Source organism: Balaenoptera musculus, chromosome 15, assembly GCF_009873245.2.
Source record: "Balaenoptera musculus isolate JJ_BM4_2016_0621 chromosome 15, mBalMus1.pri.v3, whole genome shotgun sequence".
NCBI classification, from domain to species: domain Eukaryota; kingdom Metazoa; phylum Chordata; class Mammalia; order Artiodactyla; family Balaenopteridae; genus Balaenoptera; species Balaenoptera musculus.
The window spans coordinates 46,842,054-46,866,845 of NC_045799.1; the positions used below are offsets into that span (position 1 = coordinate 46,842,054).

The window sequence follows — 24,792 nt, forward strand, 5'->3', positions numbered from 1 at the left end:
CAGAGCAAGGCCTCTCAGGTTACCTCCTCCATCTGAGGCAGCTGGGTGCCTTGGTCCCTCCCTAATGTTCCCAGGTAACTGGTATACGCGGGACTATTCTTGCAACTCTGCTTAGGTTAAGTGACCAGAATGGGGCACAGCGTTCCAGCGCTAGCTTGGCCTCATCTCTCCTCTACACAAACAGGACAAGTTTGATAAAGAGGTTTGCAACCCTCTTTATCATTCAGAATGAAACTAGCAGAATAATATTCCCCAGACTAGTATTTCCCAAACCGGGAAGCACACGTGCATCACTTGGGGATCCTGTCAAAAACGCAGGTCTTGGTTTCCTAGGTTTGGGGTAGGGCCTGAGATTCTGCATTTCAACAAACTCCTCGGCTGACGCGGAGCAAGGTTCTAGGGGTCCAAGAGCCCTGAGGACAAAACCAATATATACGTATATATATAGGTGAATCAACTCGAATTGTTTTAAGACTTCCATTCACTAACTTAATTCAGCTGCTCAGCTGCAAACAAGAGAACAGCTGTTGAAAAGTCCTTCTGATGGTGGGAAAGTACATATTTGGCATATCTGGACACCAAAGATGTCCACGCACAGCGCGGGTAGATAGCAGATTTGGAATGAGAGGCGCTGTCAACACACATTTATTGAAGATCGGCCACCTCTGGGGAACCGGGCTAAAAAGACACTGAAAGACGTGTAAGACATTGTCCCTGCCCCTAAAAAGGCTTACAATGTGACCGGGAAGGTAAGACAGAGAAAAGTCACAGGAAACACATGCCTGGTGAGTGGCCATAGCCGGGAGGGACTTGGACAACCTTAATTGGCCCTAAGTCACACTGCTGCCCCTCTGCTCACCAAGCAGACTGCACGGCCCCCACCCCAGCTGGCAGACACCAGGAGCTGCATTTTGCAAGAGACTCAGGCTTAACTTCAGTCCCAGCACACGCTCCCCACAACACAACATGCTCATGTACCTTGTGGGTGACGTTCCTCTATCAGAGACGTTTTAATGTTCGTTCTCAGGGCAAGAGAACTAAAGACTTTTAGAAGCAGAATCCATCCCACGTTCATAGCGGCATTACTCACAATAGGTGAAAGGGGGAAGCAGCCCGCATGGTCATCAACGGATGAATGGATAAACAAGATGCGGTTTATACACATAATCAAATACTGTTCTGTCTTAAAAAGGAAGGAAATTCTGAGACATGCTCCATCATGGGTGAACCTGGAGGACATTATGCTGCGTGAAATAAGCCAGTCACAAAAGGACAAACATTGTACGATTCCACGGATATGAGGTTCCTAGAGTATAATCAAGCTCATAGAGACAGACAGTAGAATGGTGGTTGCCAGGGGCTGGGGAGGGGGAGGAAGGAAGGGGAAGTGAGTGTTTAATGGGTACGGAGTTTCAGTTTGGGAAGATGTAAAGGTTCTGAAGGTGGATGGTTGGGATGGTGGCACAATCATGTGAATATACTTAATGCAACAGAAATGCACACTTAAATATGCTTAAAATGGTAAATTTTATGTATGTTTCACCACAGTTAAAAACCAGAATCCATAAAAGTCAGAAAACAGGGTTTCAGAGTTTTTTTGTTTTATCTTTTTTACAGATCTATGCTACAGGGACCGTCTCTGGAGGAAATAAGCTACAATAGCTCAGCTCCAGCTTCTAAACCCTGGGGTCCCCTAAGAAGGTAACGGTCGTCTGAAGCAAAGCCCCAGAGGGTCCGAGATGTGAAGAGGTGCGACCTCTGGAGAGCAGGTCCACCGATTCCACACCTACGGACCCAGGGCCTCTTGATGCCGGGATAAAATGCAGCCCCCGCAGTCATGTGTCCCTACACCTTGGCGTCTTCTGTCTCCTGATGACACCAAACACTCAGGATGGAGAACAGCCTGATGTTCACCCACCAAGATGGTTAGGAGTGACCATTCCAGCCCAGGATACCGGGAATCTTCCCAATGCTGGACAAGCCTCCTGGAATCAGGCGGCTGGGCTGAGACCCTCCAGGAGGGAAGAGCTGGTCTTAAAACAGGAGCATCGACCTGCAGGCCTGAGGTCGGGGCCGGAGCTAGAGAGCTGGGTCCAAGCCCACATGCCTTCCTTTGGTGCCTACAAGCAATGCCCGAAAGCTCTCGCCTGGTTTTGGATCTGAGCATTTTGGTTCAGACAAGAAACTTGTCTATGGCCAGATGACTTCTGTGAGCATATAGAAGGCCCTTGAACTCTTCTTGAAACTTTTTATGGAAATTTGAAATTGTATAGCATGTATATGTGATATTATATAACATACATGACAGTATATAATACAAAGAATCCTTTGTGCCATTGTCACAACTCTGCTGTAAATTTGAAATCATATCACTCAAAACCCTCACCCCCTACCCCCAGGGCGGGGTTGGGGGGGAATTAAAACAACGTACTTAAGAATGAAAACCAGGCTGCCAGACGTAGAGAATGGACTTGAGGACACAGGGGGTAAGGGGAAGCTGGGACGAAGTGAGAAAGTAGCATTGACATATACACACTACCAAATGTAAGATGGATGGCTAGTGGGAAGCAGCTGCATAGCACAGGGAGGTCAGCTCGATGCTTTGTGACGACCTAGAGGGGTGGAATAGGGAGGATGGGAAGGAGGGTCAAGAGGGAGGGGATATGGGGATATATGTATATGTATAGCTGATTCACTTTGTTATAAAGCAGAAACTAACACAACATTGTAAAGCAATCATATGCCAATAAAGATGAAAAAAACCCAAAAAACAAAGCAGGCTGCCAGGAATCACTTCTCTAATTTTTCCCAGCTCATCTCCAAAGCTCACTTTGCACACTCTTCTTGCTGGGAAATCTCTGCTTTGGAAAGCTCAGGCAGCTCTGTTCCTCATCCTCAAAATCTGCGTCTAAGTACGCTTGGACCCCTAGTCAGAGGAAGTGTGGCCGACACACCTCTTCCTGCACAGGCCACTGGGCTCCAAGGCCTGGTTGTGCCGCGGCCCCTGGGCACCCTGACCACACCGAGCTGAGCCCCTTCACCGGGGCTCCTGCTTAGCCCCCAGGCGAGCCAAGGTTCAGGGGTCCCCAGGCAGACCCGCCGAGCTTCCTGATGAGCCCCAGAACCACACAGCCCTGGTTGGAAGGCCAGCTTGGGCTCCTGCCGCCTGGGGGACCCGTGGGGGAGACCGTAACCTCCCTGAGCCTCAGTCTTCTCATCTGTAAAAGGGGTGATGACCACTTGGTGGGGGGATGAATGGGAACCAGCATAGGGAAGGTGCCCGCACATCTGTGGCCATAAGAGCCCCAGCTGGTGGTGGCTGGAGGCTGCTGAGCCCAGCACTCGGCTGTCAAACGTTTCCAGGAAGGAAGCAGTTTCATTCCATCGTACGGTTAACTTGCGTGTCACGTGGGAAAAACGAAAAAATATTTTAAATTATATACAAATGGTGGTGGTGGGTCAGAATCTTTCAGGCTTTGGGAAACTCTAAAGGCATTTAGTGTGGTCTTGGGGTAGGGCAGGAAAGCACCGTAGGGTGAGTGGCAGGGGTGAAGGGGACAGGGAGGGGGGCTCAGGGGGGAGATTCTGAAATGGGCCGCACTGGGGACAGGTGTTTCATGTCCTTTAGTAGATTACTAGCAAAAACTTGAGAAGCAGGCGTAGTGTTCCCTGTGGGGAATTTTTTTCCGCCACTCGAGCCCGAAATCCAGCTCCTTCAAACAGGAGATGCTCATCAAATGACCACGAATCTCTCCGAATGGAAAGGAAGCGTTACCTTCTTCGGCCTGGCAGTCATTTCTCTCTCTCCAGTTTGATTCTGAAAAACTCTGAACTTTTGAACTTGAAGCCTCAGTTATAAATGATGACGTCTTTGGGCTCCTTGAATTATCCCCAACTCTCATTCACTTGCATGCCCCGCAATGAGCGATTCCTCCCGCGCCATGATTCTAGTTACCAGTGGGTTAGTCTCCCCCTCTCTCTGATGTCCAAAGTCTTTCTGAAGTTCTTATGCACAGAACATAGCGTGATGCTTCTTAGATGAGTCTTGTCAGGCCTTGAGGCGGTAGCTCTATGGATGTGACGGGTGAAGGACAGACAGAAGCTGTCCTAACTGGGGAAGTCTCAGGACATCCACGTCACATGTCACAGGACAGGTAAAGAAATATGCTTTGTCAGCCAGCTTCAGCCAACAGCAGCTACCACTTAATGGGTACCACCCATCATGTCATTTATTTAATCCTCACATCATCCCGGTGTGATAGGTCTGGGGCTTTTCGTAACCCTATCTCACAGATGAGGAAACTGATGTTTGGAGAGTTTGTCCCACATTAAGCAGGTGGTAACGGAGCAACAGGGCTTGGCAGACAGGGTTCTTAGACCTGCAGAGCCATGACCTTCCCACGAGTCTTTTCCCAGGTAAGGGTGCACATCTTTGAGGCACTGGAGGTAATACTGGGCTTTGCTACATGTGAGAAGGCTGACGTGTGCACCCCTGGGAAGCTCCTGTTGGCTGTCCCCAGGATGAACTTGCCAGCTTCATCTCAGACCCTGGGGCTCCCCAGGACATGCCGAGTTCAGCCTTCCTGCGTCTGTCTCCTTTTGGCTCCTGGGCATTTCCTTCCCTCTGCGGATAAGTGGAGTCTGAAGCTGCTCTCATGCCCAGCTGAAGGCTTGCCCAGAAGCCAGGGCTAAAGGCTGGTACGGAGGCTCCCCTGGTTAGAGCGCAGGGCAACTCCCAGCTGCCTGGCATCTCGTTAGGGACCTGCCCTTCCCGAGGATGGCTTTGGCAGTCCCTCCAACGTGGATGTCATATATCAGAAGTCCTTGGAGGCCTCTGGACACACTCGGCTATGTTTTGTCTGACTCGCTTCACGTGGGCTTGTCCTGTCTTTTATAACTAAAATGGTTTCAGCATTTAAACATAATGATGTTTCATACAAAAAAATCAGGAGGTTTCCATAAAAATCTAGGTTTCTAGCTTCTTGAAACTGAAAAACTCTGGGCCGTGGTGATGCTGACCTCTTTATACAGGATATCTGCTTCCGGTTTGCCTCAGTCCCCACCACTCCCTACTGTTCGCCAATACTGAGGCCAAAGGTCAGTGCTCAATTACCAACTTGCACCTGGGAGGGCTCGACTGGGTTAGGTTACGCACCTGGCCCCTGCAGGCACCAGAGGTCGAGAGCTCTGGTATATTCACTCTGGCTACTTCTGATGACCTATAGGAGGCAGGGAATGTGGTTCGGGCAAGTGCATGGGCCGTGCCCTTGGAGACCAGGCCCTTAGTGGCCCTGCCATGTGTTCATCTGTAAACTGGAGACGCTGCTACCCACACTCAAGATTGCCTTTGAGAATTCAGTTGCAAAATGCAATTATCTCCCAAGTCAGGGCTCAGCAAACTCTTCCTACAGAGGGCCAGAGGGTCAATATATTAGGCTCCACAGGCCGTATGGTCTCTGGAGCAACTTGGCTCCACAACCGTGGGATGGAAGCAGCCACGCGCAGCACCTCAATGACCAGGTGTGTCTGTGTCCCCACCATGAAGACAGGTGCTGGCCGGGTCTGGCCTGAGGGTGGCAGTTTGCTGACTCTGCCCTAAGTGACTATCCGGTTGCCTGGGTGTCTGCCCTCCAGTCTACTCCGCACATTTCAGGTAGAGGAGTTATTTCAAAAACTCTGGGGCGGGCCTGAGCAACAAATACACACCGAGACCTCACAACATTCCTAAACTCCTGGCCTTCAAGGGGCAGCTGGCTCTGGTCCAGCGTTTGCAGGGCCGATTCTGAGAAGGTTCAGGGAAGGAAAACACAAAGTCCACGGCTCCAGACGGGCCAAGACGACGTGCACAATAAAGATGAGAAGGTGGAGGGTGAGGCAGAGTGAACCGGAGGTGATGGGGAGACTCGGGAGGCGTTTTGGCAGAGAGGAGAAGGGATGTTTCTGGAGGGAGCGGCCGGGCACGGGGACACGGGTGGGTTGACCAGCAAGCTGAGCTGTGCTGGGTGGGAAGCCAGCTCTGCACCCTATGAGGGGCGGGCGCCAGGGAAGATGTGAATTGCACTCTGGTTTTCTTGGTTGACGGATTAAAGACAGGGTGCTGTCACCAAGCTTTCCGAGGGCTGCACACATGTTGGATCATGTCACTCCCTCTCCCCCAAATGCTCATGGCTTCACTGCACTAAGAATGAATCCCAGGTCCTCACCCAGTCAGCACGATGGCCCTGGCTACTCCCCGCCCCACCCTGGGCCCTTACCTCATGCCCACCCCCGTCTCCCACCGCCCAGACACTGGCCACCCTGTTCTTCTTTCAGAGACTCAGGCCCTGATCCCCGGCTTGTGTGCTTCCCCCTTGTCTGGGAATAATTTTCTCCCTGCCTCTTTCTCTCCTGCAGGGCTCAGCTTAAACACCACCTCCTCAAGAAGCCCTCCCCCCTCAGCCCTTCCTACCTGTCTGTCCTTCAAGCTCAAGTTTCTCTGATCGTTATCTGCTTCCCAATCACCGCACACTCAGTGCCCAGGACTGGCCCTGCCACCATAGGTGCTGAATCAATACAGGTTGAAGAAATGAACGATATATGGGTAATACACACATACATGCATTACACGCTTTTTCATTCATTCAGCATATTTATTGAACACCTACTATTAATGGCCAGGTGCTGACCTAGACCCAGGTGGTACTACTTCAGGACAGTGGGTGCTAACTACACTCACACTTTTCTTGCTTTCTTTACTTCTGGAAGACCTGCCCCAGAGATAGAGAAACCCCAGGAATGGGTTATTTCCTAATTGACATTGCAGACCAGGAGGTTTCAACTTCAGCGCAATGGAAATTTAGGGTCAGATCATTCTTTGTTCTGGGGGCTGCCTGTGTGTGATAGGAAGCCCGCCAGCTGCACCTCCACCCAAGGTGTAACAACCAAAAGTATGTCCAGAGAACCAGCGGCCTAGACTGGACTGGCTGTCCCGGACCAGAACCCAGAAGATCTGCATCTTCAGCCATCAGCTTTTCGGGAGACTGAAACAAGCCCCGAACTGGGAAGTTCAACGAGAAGTGGCATGTTTCCACCCGAACTTAAGTAACACACACAGAATGTCAACACACCAATTCGACAAGGCTGCCAGGGGCCAGGTCTGAAACAAGACAGAGCACAGACACTCAGACCACAAATATGACTGAACGGCCCCCTCTTCTGACACACCGCGTCGGCTGCTTCTGTAGCATTGGCGCCTTGACTCCCTCCATCCCTCCTGCCTTCTGGATAAAACTCACTGCGCTGCCCAATTACGGGATTGCCCTTGCTTCCTGATGACACTGCAATCCTCCTTCAGGGTTGCCAGATAAAAGACAGGGTGCCCAGGTAAATCTGAATTTTAGATAAACAATGAATAATTTTTTTAATATAAGTATGTCCCTAATATTGCATAGGATGTACTTATGCTATATCTGAAATTCAAATCCAGCTGGTGTCCGGTATTTTTTTTGCCAATCTGCAACCTAATTCCTTAGAATAAGCCCAAATCCTATACTAGGCGCCTCCGGATGCCCTCTTGCTGAGAGTCCTCTGCCTGAGGGTTCTTCTAGTATGTTCTCAGCAGCTGCAGCGGCTAGTAAACCCTGACTCTGATGCAGGTTGTGTTCCTGGGGGTCTTTAGAAAGAACAACCCCCACTTTTTGAGGCAGGAAACTCTGAGAGGCGGTCATCCGAAAGGGATATCTGTGAGTGGCCAGCGGAGGACAAGCTGGGGGTGACAAGCAGGGAAAGTGGAGTCAGGCTCACATCTTAGTTAACCAGCGTCCAATACAGGGACCGCAACCTGGGAAGAGGTGTGGGGGGAGTATCTCATTTCAGCACTGGACGAGGCACAAGGTCGACAATTTAAGGCCCCGAGGGTGCTAGGTCCCATCTCTACAAAATTCCTTCCAAGTTGAAGTCCAGTCATCAGGGAACCACTGCAGAATTGACAAGTGGTGTGACCCTGGGCAAGTTTTGTAACCTCTCCCGGTCTCAGTTTCCCCACCTGTAAAATGGGCATAACGATAGTGTGAGGATTAAATAACTCAATGGGTTGAAAGTGCTTGGAACAGGCCTGGAAGAGTGTTTGTGAAACTAAACATAAATTTTTAAAAGTAGTTGAATAAGGAGGAAGGCGGGCTGTGCATGTGAAGTGGCAACAAGATGGTAGTTTTTGCCAAAATGCCAGGCATTCAGCAAAGGACATGCTGCTTCTGTTTGTTCTTCGGTTCCTTTGGCAAACGGCCGTGTAGACCAACAACAGAGTTAAAAAATTCACCTCCCCCAAGCCTTCCCGGGAGAGGGGAGGAGCCCACATCTCTGAACCTCAGCTCAGAGAATATCTGAGCACCGGTGGGCAGGTGTCGGAGGCTTGGTGGGCGATTTGGCTTCTGGTTTACAGGGGCTGGGGCAGGTGCCTCAGTGTCTGTGCGCAGCCGCTCTTGAGAGAGCGAATGAAACGTGGGCGTGGGGTGAGGGCACAGACAGAAAAATCCAGAATATCTTATCAGACGGTGGCAGTCATTCCAAGGCTTGCAGAGAGTGAGTGGGCACAATCATCAAAGTACCATGTCTGAACTCACAACTCCACTGGGAAGGTGATGTCACTGCATTTTCCAGACGGGGACATGGAGACAAGCCCAGAATTCAGCCATTTCTATGTTGTTTTGTATCAGTCTGTTTATTCATTCAAATCTAAGGCCTAGAGTGGTGATTCTCCAACCTGACTCCCCCTGGCGAGCCTGTTAAAACGCAGACCACGGGCCCCATCCCCATCATCTGATTCCCACATTCCACAATCCAAGAACCTGCATTTCTAAGACGTCTCCAGGTAAGCTGACGCTGGGAGCTGGCACCACACTTTGAGAACCACTAGTCGAGGCTGCCTCGGTAACAAACTCCGGGCATGCCGACACTGCCCGTCTGTCTGGGGACCACATTTCACGTGTCAATTACTTCCTAAAATGCAGGCAAATGCAGAGACACAGACTCGGGCATCTCACCTTGACAGGTTTACCTGGTGAATCGGTGTCTTCTGGCGGCTCCAAAAACAGGAATCACCAGGGCCCTTGTTAATGCCAGAGGCTTCCGTACCCTCCCTTGGAGGTTCTGGTTTATGGATATGAGACGGGCCTGGGAATTTCTACGTTAACAAGAACCCACAGGGATTCTCATCCATGAAATTTCGGGGAAGGAAGTCCTTCCCGTGGAAGACCCTTACTTAACAGCTGAGGAAACGGAAACGTGAGGGCAACGCCTTCCCCAGACCCGCTCGACTTCACCTATCTGAAGGAGAGTCCAGTCCCTGCAAAGAAACCCACACCCCAAACGAACCAGTGCAAGTTCACAGTGGGACGCAGCCGGGCCAAGTGTAGAGCCTGACGCTCGGGGGCCCTGCGACCTCTGAACCTCTAATGTGTACCAGGCGCTTAGGGGTGATATCATTGAATTCGTGTAACAGCAGCCTTATGAGGGAGGCAGGTGGCTTTATCCTCAATTTCCAGATGAGGAAATAGGCCCAGAGAGTTAAGTCGCTCAAAGTCACGTGGGAAGTAGGTACTGGAACTGAGATGAGACCAGCTTTGTCTCCCTGCAGAGACAGACTCTTGACCACACCTGTCTGTCCTACCTGTGCTGTTGTGACATCATAAGGAATATATATATTTTCGGTGTTTGTCCGGGCTCCTAAAACTCTCAGAATCTCCTGAGTGGTAGAAGTGATGGGAGCACCTTTTGTTATTCATTGCAAACCAGTTTCCATCATGCCTGAGTTTAAGTCAGTGATGACTGGTGGCTGGAAGCCCCTAGAAGGCTTCAGGATGCGGGCTGGTTGCCAGGGGAACCAACCACGTGATTAGCGGGTTGGCACTTTCAGCCCCACCTCCACCCCGCCACCAGGAAGGGAGAGGGACTGGGGATTGACCTAGTCACCAACGGCCAATGATTTACTCAACATGCCAACACAACGACCTCCATAACAACTCTAAATGGAGGGGTTTGGAGAGCTTCCGGTTGGTGAACCTGAGAGGGTAACACACTCAAACTCCACAGGGAGAGACGCTCCTTTGCTCGGGACCCTTCTAGATCTTGCCCTGCCTGTTCATCTGTATCCCTTATAATGTCCTCTATGATACACTGGTAACAGTAAATAAAGTGTTTCCCTGAGTTCTGTGGCCACTGTAGCAATTATCCTCGTTTTATTGCACTTTGCTTCATTGTGCTTCCCAGATATTGCATTTTTTTTACAAATTGAAAGTTTGTGGCAACCCTGCATCAAGCAAGGCTATGGGCGCCATTTTTCTAACAGCATTTGCTCACTTCATGTCTCTGTGTCACATTTCGGTAATTCTTGCAATACTTCAAACCTTTTCGTCATAATTATATTGGTTACAGTGATCTATGATCAATCTTTGATGTTACTATTGCAAAAGGATTACAGCTCGCTCAAGGCTCAGATGATGGTTAGCAAAATTTAGCAATAAAGTATTTTTAAATTAAGGCGTGTACATTGTTTTTTTCTTAGTCATAATGCTATTGCATACTTACTAGACTATGGGATAGCGTAAACATAACTTTTATATGCACTGGGAAACCAAAAAATTGGTGGGACTCGCTTTACTGTGATACTTGCTTTATTGCAGTGGTCTGGAACCAAACCCGCAATATCTCCGTGGTCTGCCTGTATTGAACTTAAGGACAAGCCGGACAGAAGTGTGGGTAACCTGGGAACCCACTATTTGAGATTGGCACCTGAAGTGGGGGGCAGTCCTGAGGGACTGAGCCCTTAACCTGGGGGTCTGTGCTGACTCCAGGTAGTGTTAGAATGGAATTAAACTGTAGGACATCCCACTGGTGTCCACAGAGAGTTGGAGAAGTGGTTGGTGTGGACAAAGCCCACACCTTAAGTGTGAGAAGTGTTGTGAGGAGAGAACCAGTTTTCTTTGAGTGATGAAGGGAGATGTGTCCCAACAAAGGGCCCCTTGGAACCACCCGGCCTCCAGGTTCAGGGCAATGGTGTTTGGAGACAGTCCAGGAGGCGTGCTTGTCTGTATCTTCACTGACTACTTCCTGACACTCTCCCCACTCTGGGTGACTGGTGCCTGCCCTGCTTGGCCCACCTACAGTGGGTCCCTGAGTCCTGTCCTTCCCTCAGAGATCCCAGTTTACCTTTTTCCATCCCCTGCTCCTCAATGCACATGAATTCAAATTTCGTCTCTGGGCTGATCTCAGCTAGTGGTTCAGAAAGCCCTAGTTTATACTAAGTTGTGAATGACTGATGACATCATTTGACACTCTGCCAGGACATGCTGATTCAAAGGAATCTCCAGTTGGCGTTACAGGAAGGTGGGAGAGGTATTTCTGGACAGGCCATTCTACTTTTTAGAAGGTAAGGCAAAGGAGAGAGAAGATGCTATCCCACATTAGTTCCTCCCTTGACACCTTTCTACCTGGGACAGCGGGCTCTCAGTACCCCATTAGCCAAAGCTGTTCCTAAAAGTGGGAGTGAGAGAAGATGCTATCCCACATTAGTTCCTCCCTTGACACCTTTCTACCTGGGACAGCGGGCTCTCAGTACCCCATTAGCCAAAGCTGTTCCTAAAAGTGGGAGGAGGAATCTCTACAACTTAAGGTCCCTGCGCACTGTGGCGACCGTGGGCCAACCCCAGGCACCGTCTTAAGCCCTGAAGGAACTTGCTGCCCGTTTCCTTGCTCTCCCTCAGCGCATCCGTGGATGAGCCTGCCTCCCAGGGCTTGGCTGGCACTCACAGACTCCGTCACTGCCGAGCACGAGACGCCCACGAGAAACAGAAGCTGGGCGTCTGGCTCCCTTGCACAGCCCCGGAGCTGCTGGGGGGCCGGTGGTGTTAGGAGGCTAAGCTTTCCACACCGATGGTCTCATCTCCCTGCCTACTAACACAGGTAATTAAGAGAACTGATTAAGAATTCACACTGAGAGCCCAGAGGCCAGAACCAGCCCTCTGACGCATCTTCTTTCATCCTCCAGTACTTTTATTATTATTATTTTAATACTTTCTAATTTAATTCCTCTCTCTCTCTCTCTCTCTTTTTTTTTTTTTTGCCACGTCGTGGCATGCGGGATCTTAGTTCCCCAACCAGGGGTCAAACCCATGCCCCCTGCAGGGGAAGCTCGGAGTCTTAACCACTGGACCACCAGGGAAGTCCCATCCTCCAGTACTTTTAAAGTTGGGATCCTCTTACATAAAAATCTGGATTTCCGGCCTCTCTTGGAATATCAGAGGAATCAGAGGACCCACATTCACTCTTTTGTGACGGCATCTGCTTGCGACTGCGTTAGTAGCCTTCCCCTCCTGGAGGGGACCCCACCCAAAGTACCTGCCAACTCCAGGCCCACTCACGCACTGCCCATCATTCTGTCTGGCCCTGTAGGTTTCTGAATTTGTGACTAGATTGTTTTCCTATGTTTTGGTCTCTATGAAGGCCCCCGGTGCCCCAAGTCCTGGTCATTCACACGCTCGAATGACATCCCCTTAAGTGAGGGCTGGATGACTTGACTGGCTTCTAGTGAACGGAATGTGGCAGAAGTGATGGGGTATCACCTTCAAGATTAGGTTCTTAACAGACTGTGGCTTTCATCTCTCTCGGTCTCTCCTGGATCACTCACCCTGGAGGAAGCCAGCCACCACTTCCTGAGGCCAGCCCTGTGGACAGGTCCACGTGGCGAGGGACTGAGACCCACCGAGTGACTTTTGAAGTAGGTTCCCCACCAATAAAGCCTTCTGATGAGACTGCAGCCTGGCCCACAACTTGACTGCAATCTCGTAGGGACCCTGAGTTGGAGGCACTCAGTTAAACTACACCCAGATTCTGACCTGCAGAGACTCTTATAAATGCTTGTTGCTTTAAGTCACTAAGGTTTGGGGCAATGAGTTACACAGCAATAGATAATATAGCTTTAGATTTTGCTGTGAAGGTGGTTTTCTGTTTACCACCTACAGACATTTGAAAGAATATTATCCTGGGAAATGGGCCTCCATCCTTTCACCTTAGTCTGGTGATCCTGATGGTGACAGCCACACATAAAAGGTTTCCGTCTGCTGACTTTAGGTATCAGACCAATAGCCAAAACAGCAACATGAGGACTCCACATTATTGAACAGAGGCCAGAAGTCAATGCTATTAATACATCCATGATTCCTTGTGAACAGGAAGTTTGCCTTCTAATGGTATTTAAATCAATCAACTTAGAACAAGCTATCCCTCAGTTCTACAACCTCATTGATAAAATTCACTCTTTTAAGACACAATCCCTGGTTGGAGAAATCTGGGGACAAGGGAAGGAGACGGTTGTAGGAGCAGTAGGGAATAAGTCACTTCAGTGTTAATTGTTAACAGTGCTGTTTAAAATTTAGAGATAAGGCAAACAGTTGGGTGGGGCATGTCTTTTCTGATAAAGTGTTTAGTGCTATGAATTTTCCTCTGATTGCTGTCTTAAATCTATGCCATTGATTATAACAGGTAGTGTTTTGATTATCTTCTTTTTTTTAATAGAAATTCTACAATTCTAGTATGTATTTCCCCTTTCACCCAAGGGTTGTTTATTAGAAAGTGTTGAAATTTCCAGGTGGAAGACTCTTTTGCTTTGAGTACATCCTTTCATTGTTATGCTCTGGCACTGTTTAACTAGGTCACCTAAAGATTATTTAATTATCTAAGGGGGGTACCTGTGTTTGACTTTGCTCTGTGCTGTTAATGAAGGACTCAGGCACTGTGAAGTTACAAGTCAGCCTGGAGATTTCTGTTCAGAAAAAAAAAAGATAACCCCAAAGGACACAGTTTTATTGCCCTGTAGTACTACCACCAGTTTTGACTTGAACTTAGCAAACTTATTACAGAATGACTTTTTAAGTCAACTACAAATACATCATCTGTCCAAGTGTTCTTTGAACCAGCTTTACACCGGCCTCCTGGATTCATGCATGGTTTGAATAAAGCTTTGACAGATGTTCCTTTTATATTGTATGAGATGTTCATTTTATATTGCATGATTTAATTTTTTGAAAATCATACTTTGAAACAAGAGTCCTTCAAACCTACATCTTCCTCCTTGGTATCCTCCTAATTATAAAAACTCAGAGTTACAAGTAAGCCTGTAGAAATAACGTGGTTGAGGGGACCTGGGGGAATCTATTTCACTCCTGATGTTTAAAAGGCAAAGTTCCTCGAAGCAAGTGAGACTGTGTTGTGGCCTAACACGCAACATTTAATATCAGAAATGGATGGCCAAAATGTGCTGGGAAACTACCTTATAAAACCATGAAATCCATTGCTTTTTGGAAACACGAATGGGAATTGCTGTCCAAAACGTTCAGGGCATTCCTAGAAAGTCAGGCCCGGGGCAGGGGTAGGGGTGCAGGGTATGCGATCTGTGTCCTGGAAGCATCTGGAGCAGATGGTGAAAGATATGCATGTGTATCCAAAAAAAGCCAACCAACGCTCCAGAAAGAGGCCACTGTCCCCATGACCTCTTCAGATGCAGTTTCCTGGGGGACCTCTCTGGAGAAGGGTGCAGCGATCAGAGTGGAACCCTCAGGAAGGCTACATGGGATGGGGGTGGGGCGCCACATGAGAAAGTCAGGCCAGGTGCAATTCCCACCCCTGCCGGGGACTAATAACCAGCCCCTGGCACTTCAACCTCCCTGGGCCTCAGTTTCACCATCTGTGAAAGGAGGAGGTATAGACTAGACAAAACATAAGCCTTCACTCTCCCAATACAGGAGCCACCTGCCCCATGTGGCTGTGGAGCCTTTGAAATGCCGCTAGCCTGAATCAAGATGCACTCGGTGTAAAATACACACTGGATTTCAAAGGCGTGGTACTAAAAAAAAAAAAAAAAATGTAAAATATCCAATTAATATTTTTATATTGATTACATGTTGACCTGACAATATTTTAGATATACTAAGTTAAATAAAATATATTATTAAAAATCAATTTCGCTCATTTGTTTTCTTAAATGTGGCTACTAGAACATTTAAAATGACATCTGCAGTTCACTTTGTATTTCTATGCGGCAGCACTGCTCTAAGTCCTCTCCAGGTGTAAGCATCTAGGAAGAAAGAAAAGACACACCGAATACTGATGTCAGGTATGCTTTGCAATATTCTTATGAAGAATTAGCAAAACATTCTCTGACGTAGATCGCAGCAAGATCTTTTTGATCCACCTCCTAGAGTAATGAAAATAAAAACAAAAATAAAATGGGACCTAATTAAAAGTTTTTGCACAGCAAAGGAAACCATCAACAAAATGAAAAGACAACCCACAGAATGGGAGGAAATATTTGCAAACGGAGCGACCAACAAGGGATTAATCTCCAAAATATAGAAACATCTCATGAAGCTCTATAACAAAAAAACAAACAACCCAATCAAAAAATGGGCAGATCTAAATAGACATTTCTCCAAAGAAGACCTACAGATGGCCAAGAGGCACATGAAAAGATGCTCAGCATCACTAATCATTAGTGAAATGCAAATCAAAACTACAATGTGGTATCACCTCACACCGGTTAGAATGGTGATCATCGAAAAATCTAGAAACAATAAATGCTAGAGAGGGTGTGGAGAAAAGGGAACCCTCCTACACTATTGGTGGGAATGTAAACTGGCGTAGCCACTATGGAGAACAGTATGGAGATTCCTTAAAAAAATAAAAATAGAACTACCATATGACCCAGCAATCCCATTACTGGGCATAGTATACCCAGAGAAAACCATAATTCAAAAAGACACATGCACCCCAATGTTCATTGCAGTACTATTTACAATAGCCAGGACATGGAAGCAACCTAAATGTCTATCGACAGAGGAATGGATAAAGAAGATGTGGTATATATATACAATGGAATATTACTCAGCCATAAAAAAAGAACAAAATAATGCCATTTGCAGCAAGGTGGATGGACCTAGAGATTGTCATACAGAGTGAAGTAAGTCAGACAGAGAAAGACAAATACCATATGATATTGCTTATATGTGGAATCTAAAGAAATGGTACAAACAAACCTATTTACAAAACAGAAGTTGAGTCACAGATGTAGAAAAAAAACTTGTGGTTACCAGGGGGAAAGGGGGGAGAAGGGATAAATTGGGAAATTGGGATTGACATATACACACTACTATATATAGAATAGATAACTAGTAAGAACCTACTGTATAGCACAGGGAACTCTACTCAATACTCTGTAATGAACTATATGGGAATAGAATCTAAAAAAGAATGGTATAGGTATACGTAGAACTGCTCAGGGAGCAATCACACCGGTCCTCTTCCCACACCATTCTCTGCTCCAAGAGGATCCCCCTCGGGGTCATGGACATGGCAACGAAAGACAAAACGAATCCCTGGTGGCAGTGCTCGAGCTGTGAGTTGAGGATGACTTCCTGGCACTGTGCCGGGGCCACGGCTAGGCCTACGTGACATTTCTACCACCAGGCAGACACCCGCTCAGCCCACATGAGCTCCGTTGTCAATGGATAAAGGGGGTCGACACCAGCTTGGAAAGGCAGCTGGGAGCCTGATGGGGAGGGGTGGAAGGTGGGGAGGAGGAGGGACACAGCAGGTTTGGGCTACAGGGGCAGACCCGTGAGGGCACAGGGACAAGACCGGTGGAGAAAGAGCTGGGAGAAGGTGGAAGCACCGTCTGAAAGTCCTCGAATGTCAAGGTGAAGAGTACAGACCTGGTCCGGGGTGCAGCACGGAGCCGGGGTCTGAAAGCAGGCAACTCAGATGGATGGAATGACTGACAAGAAACAACAAACCAACCGACCAACCAACCACATTCAGAGGTGGTGCAGATAGATTCTGGGCATCATCTGCAGTGCCCACAAAGGGAAGAACGAGACCCTAAGTAGGGAGCTGGATGTAGGGAAGGGAAGGAGGGGTGGATCCTGAAGACTTGAGGGGAATCTGCCAGCACTGGGCGCCTGGATGGGGTTGGGGAAGGGTGGCTTGTGGAAGCTAGGGAATCCAGGAAAAGGAGGGTTCCAAGATGATGCTGAGCTTCTCGGCCCTCAGCCAGGACCACCTAGAACTCTTCCAGCCCAGATGACGCCTTTCTTACTGTCTCTTTCACACAACACAGCCTTGCAATCTGACAGCTCTCCGTGTCCACTTCTATGATTAGGTGCAGATAACTTTGCTGCCTTGTCTAGGGCATCACCTGTCTGCCCCAACATGTTTTCACAGAGACCTTGCAGGGCAGGAAGATACTTTTCTCACGGGTGGTTGAGGAACATTAGCAATGATGCTGGGAAGGGCTGTGGACCATGTGTTTGTCCAGCACAGGATTTCTGTGGCCAGGCTTCCAGGAAGAGACTCCACGAGCACCATAACCCCGGGGCTTTCTCAATTACCCCAGAATGCTCAGACCATCCACCTTACCCAGGACCCTTGCGTCCTGCAACTCATCTGGGTCATTTCCAGGAGCCAGGACAGATGCGAAACCACAAATCAAGGCTCGCTGCTCGCGGTTAGCAACTCTGGCTTAAAAGCACACACTGGATAGGGGAAGATGACGCTGAAAAAGAGGTCTGCTGATTGTCTTTCAATGACCCACGCTTTGCACAAAATCATGTGAGCCCTAATAACCAAGAAAGGGATAATCAACATGTGGAATTCACCTGTGAGCCAAGAATGCAACCACGAATTCCCACACCTTATGAAGTGGTCCTACCTGGAAGTAGGGCATCGCTGGTGTGTGTGGAGGGCAGCCCTGCAGGGACACAAGAGGTTCATTGAGTCCCTAGATTCAACCCCGGCTCTACAGCAGAGGCCACTTCCTAGGAAAGACTGCGCTGGGGCCCCACTCAGGGCATCTGTCCTCAGAGTCCCTTTTACTTCTTTCACGAAACATTGTTTTCTCTTATAATTCGTTATTATGGGTTTAATATGATATTTGATCAATATCCTTCTTTGGTACCAGACTGAAAGCCCCATGAAGTGGGATGGCTTCTGGCTTTTCTCTCCCTGGTGCCTAGGACAGAGGCTGGCTTCTCACAGGTGCTCAATCGATGTGAGTCAAAAAAAAAGCATGACGAGTAAACAAAGAGCCAGTGGGTCCAGGGCTGTGCGGAGGGACAGCCCATCTCAGCAACCGAGTGCTACCCTGGCAACCCTGAGTGCTACCCTGGCAACCATTTTTACAACGAGCCTCCAAGGAGTCAGTATTAAATGTCCAAGGGGCAGTTGCCTTCATCCTTATGGATAACTGCATGCCTAAATTGTGGAATAATTAATAATAACTAACAATATTATTTATCTAATATTATAATAATGAATGATATCATTATTCCATAATAACTAATTACAAGATAGCCACAGTAAAGAGTAACAATGTCTATAAAGAAGAAGAGGGAAAGAAGTATAAGGTAACTATATCATCCACTTGGAGCACCTAATGAATAAATGAAACAATTTAAGCTCTGCAGAAAAAAAAAAAAAAGACAACACCAAGTTATATAGTTCCAGCCACTTTCACACATTTTCCTCAAGGGCATTTGACTCAGGAGAGAAGAAGCAGACCTGCCCTCCGTGGGTTCAGGCAGCCTCTCACCTCTTGTCTGATGGATTCTTTCATAGGACATGGCCCAGAAATACAAGTTAACTACTTTACCTGTTATTCAACTGAAAAAAAAAAAAAAAAGATTTTTCCCAGGACTGCAGGAAAAACTGGCTACATTGGACTTAACAGTAGGTAGTATTGGGTCCAACAAATTCCTCAGGAATTTTCAAAGGCAGTTTGGACTCTATTCCATTTTCTCCTTTTGCTGGGACTTTAAAATCTAACTACTAGGTGAGATTCAGCTCCACTGCACTTCCTGAGCATAAGGTGGTGATTATGGACGATCCAATATTTAGGCTGATGTAGGCGGTGCCTTGGGAGAAGGGGGGGTTTGGGTCCACCAGGATGAAATGAATATCTCAGCGAAAGACAGAATCCAGGAACCAAAGAGGAGTCAGGAGCCTGGTCCACGGGAGGCTTGAGGGGCCCCTCTTGTGCCTCCAGTGGTGGATTTTTACACAGGTTTGATTCAAATCAAGTAAACGGGCTGCGAACTAAGATGGCTGCGTCCACAAAGCTTAACTCTTAGGACTGAGAATCGAGACCATCTGTGTCAACACAACTTAAGTATTTCTTCCAGGAAGTTATTGTAAACCAATAAATAACTCTGCTGTTCACGGCAGGAAATTCCTACAAAACAATCTGTCCTGGCACAGTTTGCTCACCTGGGAAAACAGCTTGCTGATCAATGGCTTACTCACCAAGATTCCCTTTAAGGCCCTCGTCTTGCTGTATCCACCCATCCTGAACTATATTACATCACAAACTTTGCGGAAACCCAGTCGATTCTCTGCCTTGAGAAGCACAGCTTAAAGGGTTTGGGCCTGGACCTCTAAACCCTATAAAGATGCCTCCTGACCTTAGACACCAATAGGCCTGTGCCTTGGCGATGCCCTCCTTGACAGCAGTTGCTTGAATGAACTTGGCTTTGCTTTACCAACAGGCTCTTCTGATGGATTTTTTGGAGCCCACAACTGACAGAATAAATCAGGTTTGGCCTCTTGGAAACAGGAAGCATATAAATGCTATGACTAGCCTATGACAGATTTCAAATGCACATTTCACCTCCACTTCCCTCCTCTTTTACATGATTCTGTATTTTCCAAATTTTCTACAATGAGTTTGCATTATTTTGAGGGTGAGTGAGAGGATGCAAAGCAAACACCATAAGAAGAAAATCAATTCCCAAGTGTACATTAGAAACGATTGTCAGGTCTTAATTTAAAACACACACACACACACACACACACACACACACACACAGAGTATATAAAATACCCATTGAGCAGTTCATCTCATTAAGCTAGCAAGGTCTCCCATTGACATCAAAAGGCATGCAGAAAAGTGGTCCAGTCTTAATCAGGCTGCCTTGGTTCTCTCAGGCCTCTGGGGTGTTGATAAAATACACCAGCAAAAACGTTCAGTCAGTTTAGGGTAAGGCCCAGGGATCTGTGTGTAGTTCTCTTTTTTTAATGAGCGCTTAAGTGATTCACAGAATCAAGCCAAGTGTAAAAGCACAGGAGCCTACAGCCGACTCACTAGAATGCCAAGTCCAGCTTCCATCAAAAACGGTCCAGATGAAAAAGGACCAGGTTGGCAGTTGACAAAGAAAGGATGCCTCAACTGTGTCACTCAGGTGGCATCTCCCCATGCCTGGGTCCTGGGCCTGTCTGGAAGCACACTGACTCACAAAAGCCCCGACCTCCTGTAAAATCTGGGAATAGCTCACAGCTGGGCTCAGGCAGGGTCCCCAGCCAGAGCTGGCTCAGAGAGCAGGCTTCCCCCACCGTCCTCTGCAGCCCTGCAGCTCTCCGTGCAGCCAGCACGGGAAGTGAGATGCCCGTTAGCAACCCCAATCAAGGCCTCCTTTTACCTTAAAGAAACTTCCTCGCTTCTCCAGACCGCAGGCGCCCATGGTCCAAGCTGACATTTCCCGCGGCGAGACTCGACTGCACGCCTGGGACTCCTGAAGGTAGAGACATTTGTAATGGTTAGTCCAGCCTGTAGGAAATTCCTTTCTAAGCCACAGAACACTCACAACAACAGTCCTGCCAAGATCTTTTTCCATCAACAACAGAGTGCCATTTTATTTCCCACCAAAGCCCTTCCACCTCCTTTCAGGCTGATTTCCTGCTACAGACAGCACAGTTCCTAGACTCAGCCCCACCTCACTGCCCGCTACCCCCCCCTCCCGCTCCTCCAGCTGACGCCGAAGCCCCCTGGGACTGCGGAAAGCATAATGATTGCTCTGTGTGTTTGCTTGACCTCACGCTCAAGTCCTAAAGGGACAATGTTAGATGTCACTGTAATCTGCTCCAAAGCTCATGGACTTAATAATGTGGTTGATCACAGAAGGCCAGCAGAAGAGTGAGGGCCTGCATGTCCCAGGAAATCCTGCAGAAATGGGATGAGGTCATTATGAGCTTGGCTGGCCCTCTCCCTCCGGCAAGGTCAACACAAGGGCACTGGGAATAAATCCCTCTATTTTCTCCAAAGAAATCAAAGACTGGGATGAAATCCTGTGTCCCTGTTTTCAGAGATCAGTTTGTGTTAAGAAACAGCTCCAGGATAACCGGGGAAGAGGGGAGTGGACTTTGGAACGTGGAGAGGAATTTAAGGGCATGATATGATTCTGAATCATAACTGTGGCTATTTGAGCTTGGAATTTCCCTCACTGGAGCATCAAAACCCAATAATCTTCCCTCCTGGCTGCAACGCCTTCCATGTCCACTTGTAAATAAAACACACACACACCCACGCAGCTGGCCCCGCCCCGGCCAGCATGCATGGAGAGGATACCTGGGGGAGCATCCCCGAACCATCCTCCTGGACCAGGAGCAATTATGAAACCACCCTCCCGCTCACATAACTTGCACAAGATGTGGCTGGTCCTAACCACAACCAGCCTGGTGGAAGGACGATAAAGGAAACATTAAATGAAAACATGTCTGGGGATCTTAAAAGGGGTTCAGCTGCAGGGGTAGAGCGGGAAGGCACCAAAGCCACAGTAGCCGCTGCCAGTTTGCTGAGGCTCTTTCATTATTAGCAGCGGAACAGAGAGGCAGCAGCGCTCAAGGGCATTTCAACAAATGGAAAAGCATAATGACTTTGCAGAGAACTGCATACGTTAGGAAGCAAGGATCTTTGGAGACAGGCACATTTCTGCCCCAAGATCGGCCCCTCCCTTCACATCCGCAGTGGGCTGTGATGACCAGTGGAATTCCATCTCGGAAAATGAGAACGCAGCGCACACCCACCCCTTCCTCTGGGGCCGTCACCTATGTGAGTCATTTCTCCGTGGCTCGGTCCCTTTAAAGGTTCAGAGGTATCTTCCCTGTGATTCTTCTCACTTGGAATCCCATTGGGATGAAGGTCAACCTTCCAAAACCTCCTGAGATGACTGGTGAGCTTTCTATTGCGATTCTGCTGACTCTGAGATTCACATTCTCGGGCTCAGCTGCTGAATGCAGCCCCAGCTCCAAGCCCTTTGAAGTTCATCATATATCAGCGAAGTCCACGGATTGGAGTGACTCCAGAAGGAAAATACGGTGCTGTCTTCAGAACAAGCAGCAGAACCACAACCACACTGTAACCTTGGGAACAAATGATTAACTGTTTCAACCCAGAAGCACACAAATAAAAAAGTACACTTCTTGAAACCAAGCCTAATGCCTGTAATTCTTTTTCTTCCAGACGCTTTCTCGGCAAGGAATTTGACATGGCATAGCAGTGAAGGGACGGCTTGGGGAGAGCCAAGCCGTTCATTCCTCATCCAGACCTAAGTCCCTTTGTTTTGTTCAGAAATTTTCCGAGTACAAACCCTTTCTGATGAGCCAGGACAGGGAGGGAATTTTGCCTATAACAATGGAGCAGTCTGGATTCCATGCGTTTACTACGTTAATTAGCTGCCTGAAAACTGCACACGAACACTTCCACCTCAAGTGGTCCTCAAGGAAACATCCAGTTTGGATTCTGTGCGAGACCGGCAGATCCATCACATTTCTTCCAGAGGATGCAGGTTGCATCCCCGCTTCTTCAGAAGGCTGCTCCAGGATAGAGATGAGAGCAGGTGACAAAGACAGGCGGCCAAGGGCCACGGCAGGCCCTTCCCACAGAATGAAATCCAAGTGGACAGAACATCACACATTGTTCTAATTCTTAAAAATAAAGTTCTTAAGGGCCCCAAAGAAGTTTGGGTTTCAGGTCTTTCCTGTCGTAGCAATAGTCCTTCCCAAAGCATAGCCTCTGACACCCCAGCTCAACACAGACAGACATTTAACACAATTTATAAGGACACTTTCTTTCCACTTGTGGTTCCTACCCTTCCCCCCAAAGGGTTAGGTTACACCGGTAGTTTCATCCTAAAACCACCCCAGTAACAGCCTGGACCAAGAAACAGAAAAGGTACCGTAGTTGGAGAGGCTGTAAAATTCCTCCAGACTTATACGGTGGAAGCTTGCTTCTTGCTTGGTTTCCCCGAACGGTGGAGCGGATTCTCGAAAAAGGAGCCTAGCACATCCAGTGGATCTTTCCAGATGCTAGCTGAAAGCTAGCAAAAAAAAAAAAAAAAAAGAGAGAGAGAGAAAAAAAAGCCCTAATGGGACTAAAGGACACTGCAAGCACGTTGGAGCTGCCAAGCCTTTTCAATAACAGCACTGAAGGAATGTAAACGAAGCTGGTCGCTGCGGTCCAGCTAAAGGACAAAGGCAGGAAGCGAATATTCCTGACTCTTCCCCCAACACCCGGCTCGGCCACTTTGGAGGGAGGCTCGCAGTGGCTTCCATGTGGCCCCAAGAGCGAGTGCTGAGGTGAAGTCTGTCCTGAGATTTCAGCATCCAGGACTCACTGAGTCGTCCGGCTGGGCGCCAGGCTGCATGGACTGCCGCTGAGCAGGATGGCTCCCGGCCGGCCTTCCAGCCCATTCCGCTGGGAGCGCTGGGGCACCGCCACCTGGCCCTGGGCTGTGGGCTGGCCGACGGGGCTGGAACACCCAGAGCCTGGTTTTCAGTTCACTGAGCCACGGAGCTAAGTCACTGGCAAAATCCCAGCTGTTGCTCGAAATTCCAGCTTGCCAAATCTGGGCAAGATAGGCTACGTCTGAGATGGATCTCCTCCTCCTCCCCCGTCCACCCGGATTTATTTAGTCAGCCTATACCCTTCCTATTCCATTTGCCTCAGGTCACAAGAGCAAACCCACAAAGCAGCAGCAGTAACACTGACATGGGCAACCACGACTCCCAAGTCTGATTTAAAAGAGACTCGCCTTGTTCAAGTCACAGGGGTTCTCATCACCTGCTGCTGTGAAAGTCGGCCACAGAAGCTTTCTAATCACTCTGTTCTTCCTTCTTCTTTCTAGCAGTTGAATAAAGCGAGGCAAAGTGGACTTCACTTCTTGGTAAACAAGAGCTCATAATCATTTTACAGCCAAACTGACTGAAGTAAAAGGAAGTGACTCACCCCTGGGGACCTGTCAGGTCGAGGCCAATCCTGAGACAGGCATGTCACCTTTTTGCCTGGGTCCCTGAGTGGCTCCGAGGATGGCAGGTCCTACCTCTTCTGAATGCTTTTCGTCTTTACTAAGAGGTAAAAGCCAGTGGGGCGGTTCTGTGTCTGGATCCAGGCAAGGTCTCTGAATATTTTCATAATTATCTTTGTATGACCACGGATTTTACAAGTTGAATAGAAAATTCTCTATTCCAGCCTCTGCCTTGACAATTCAAGTTATGTAAATTTAAAATTCGTTCTTTGAGCGTCTTGTATCACTGCCCAGCACCGATTATCTCTCAATCGTTAAACTTTTTAAAGTATTTTTAAGATCATAAACATTTTTCATTGAAAAGAGAACTAATTTGTGGGAAGTAAGAAATCAGAAGCAAAGAACTGTATTCCCAGGCCCCTTCCTCGATAACTGCTTTTAAATAGAATTAGGAACAATGCTCTTCGTCTTGACTTTCACAAGAGTAACCAAGGATAATAAAATAATTTTTCTTCTTTTTTTAGGAAGGTGCTCACAGGTGAGACTGTGCATTTCTGCCACTCACAGGATTGGCCTGGAACAAACTCCAGGGGAGGTCCATCCCTTTCGTCCTTGGAAAACGGATGTCTCACAGAGACGCTGCAGAAGCTCTGCCGCTGCCCACGAAGCCCGGGTGTGGATGTCTCCACCAAAG

The 24,792-nt window shown here is 48.2% G+C and overlaps 1 protein-coding gene across 3 annotated transcripts in view; it reads right to left on the reverse strand.

The window, feature by feature from the left end:
* The window catches only part of RIN2 (Ras and Rab interactor 2), a 224,159-nt gene that overhangs the window by 81,566 nt on the left and 117,801 nt on the right, over positions 1 to 24,792 (reverse strand). For 2 of the 3 annotated variants that reach the window (XM_036825813.1, XM_036825812.1), the window contains one exon: positions 20,496 to 20,588. In XM_036825813.1, coding sequence (XP_036681708.1) covers positions 20,496 to 20,552 — 57 coding nt within the window. In that variant the 5' untranslated portion in view covers positions 20,553 to 20,588. Of the gene's footprint in view, positions 1 to 20,495; positions 20,589 to 23,030; positions 23,185 to 24,792 lie in introns of those variants that run through there. The other variant, XM_036825814.1, reaches the window with a different exon arrangement.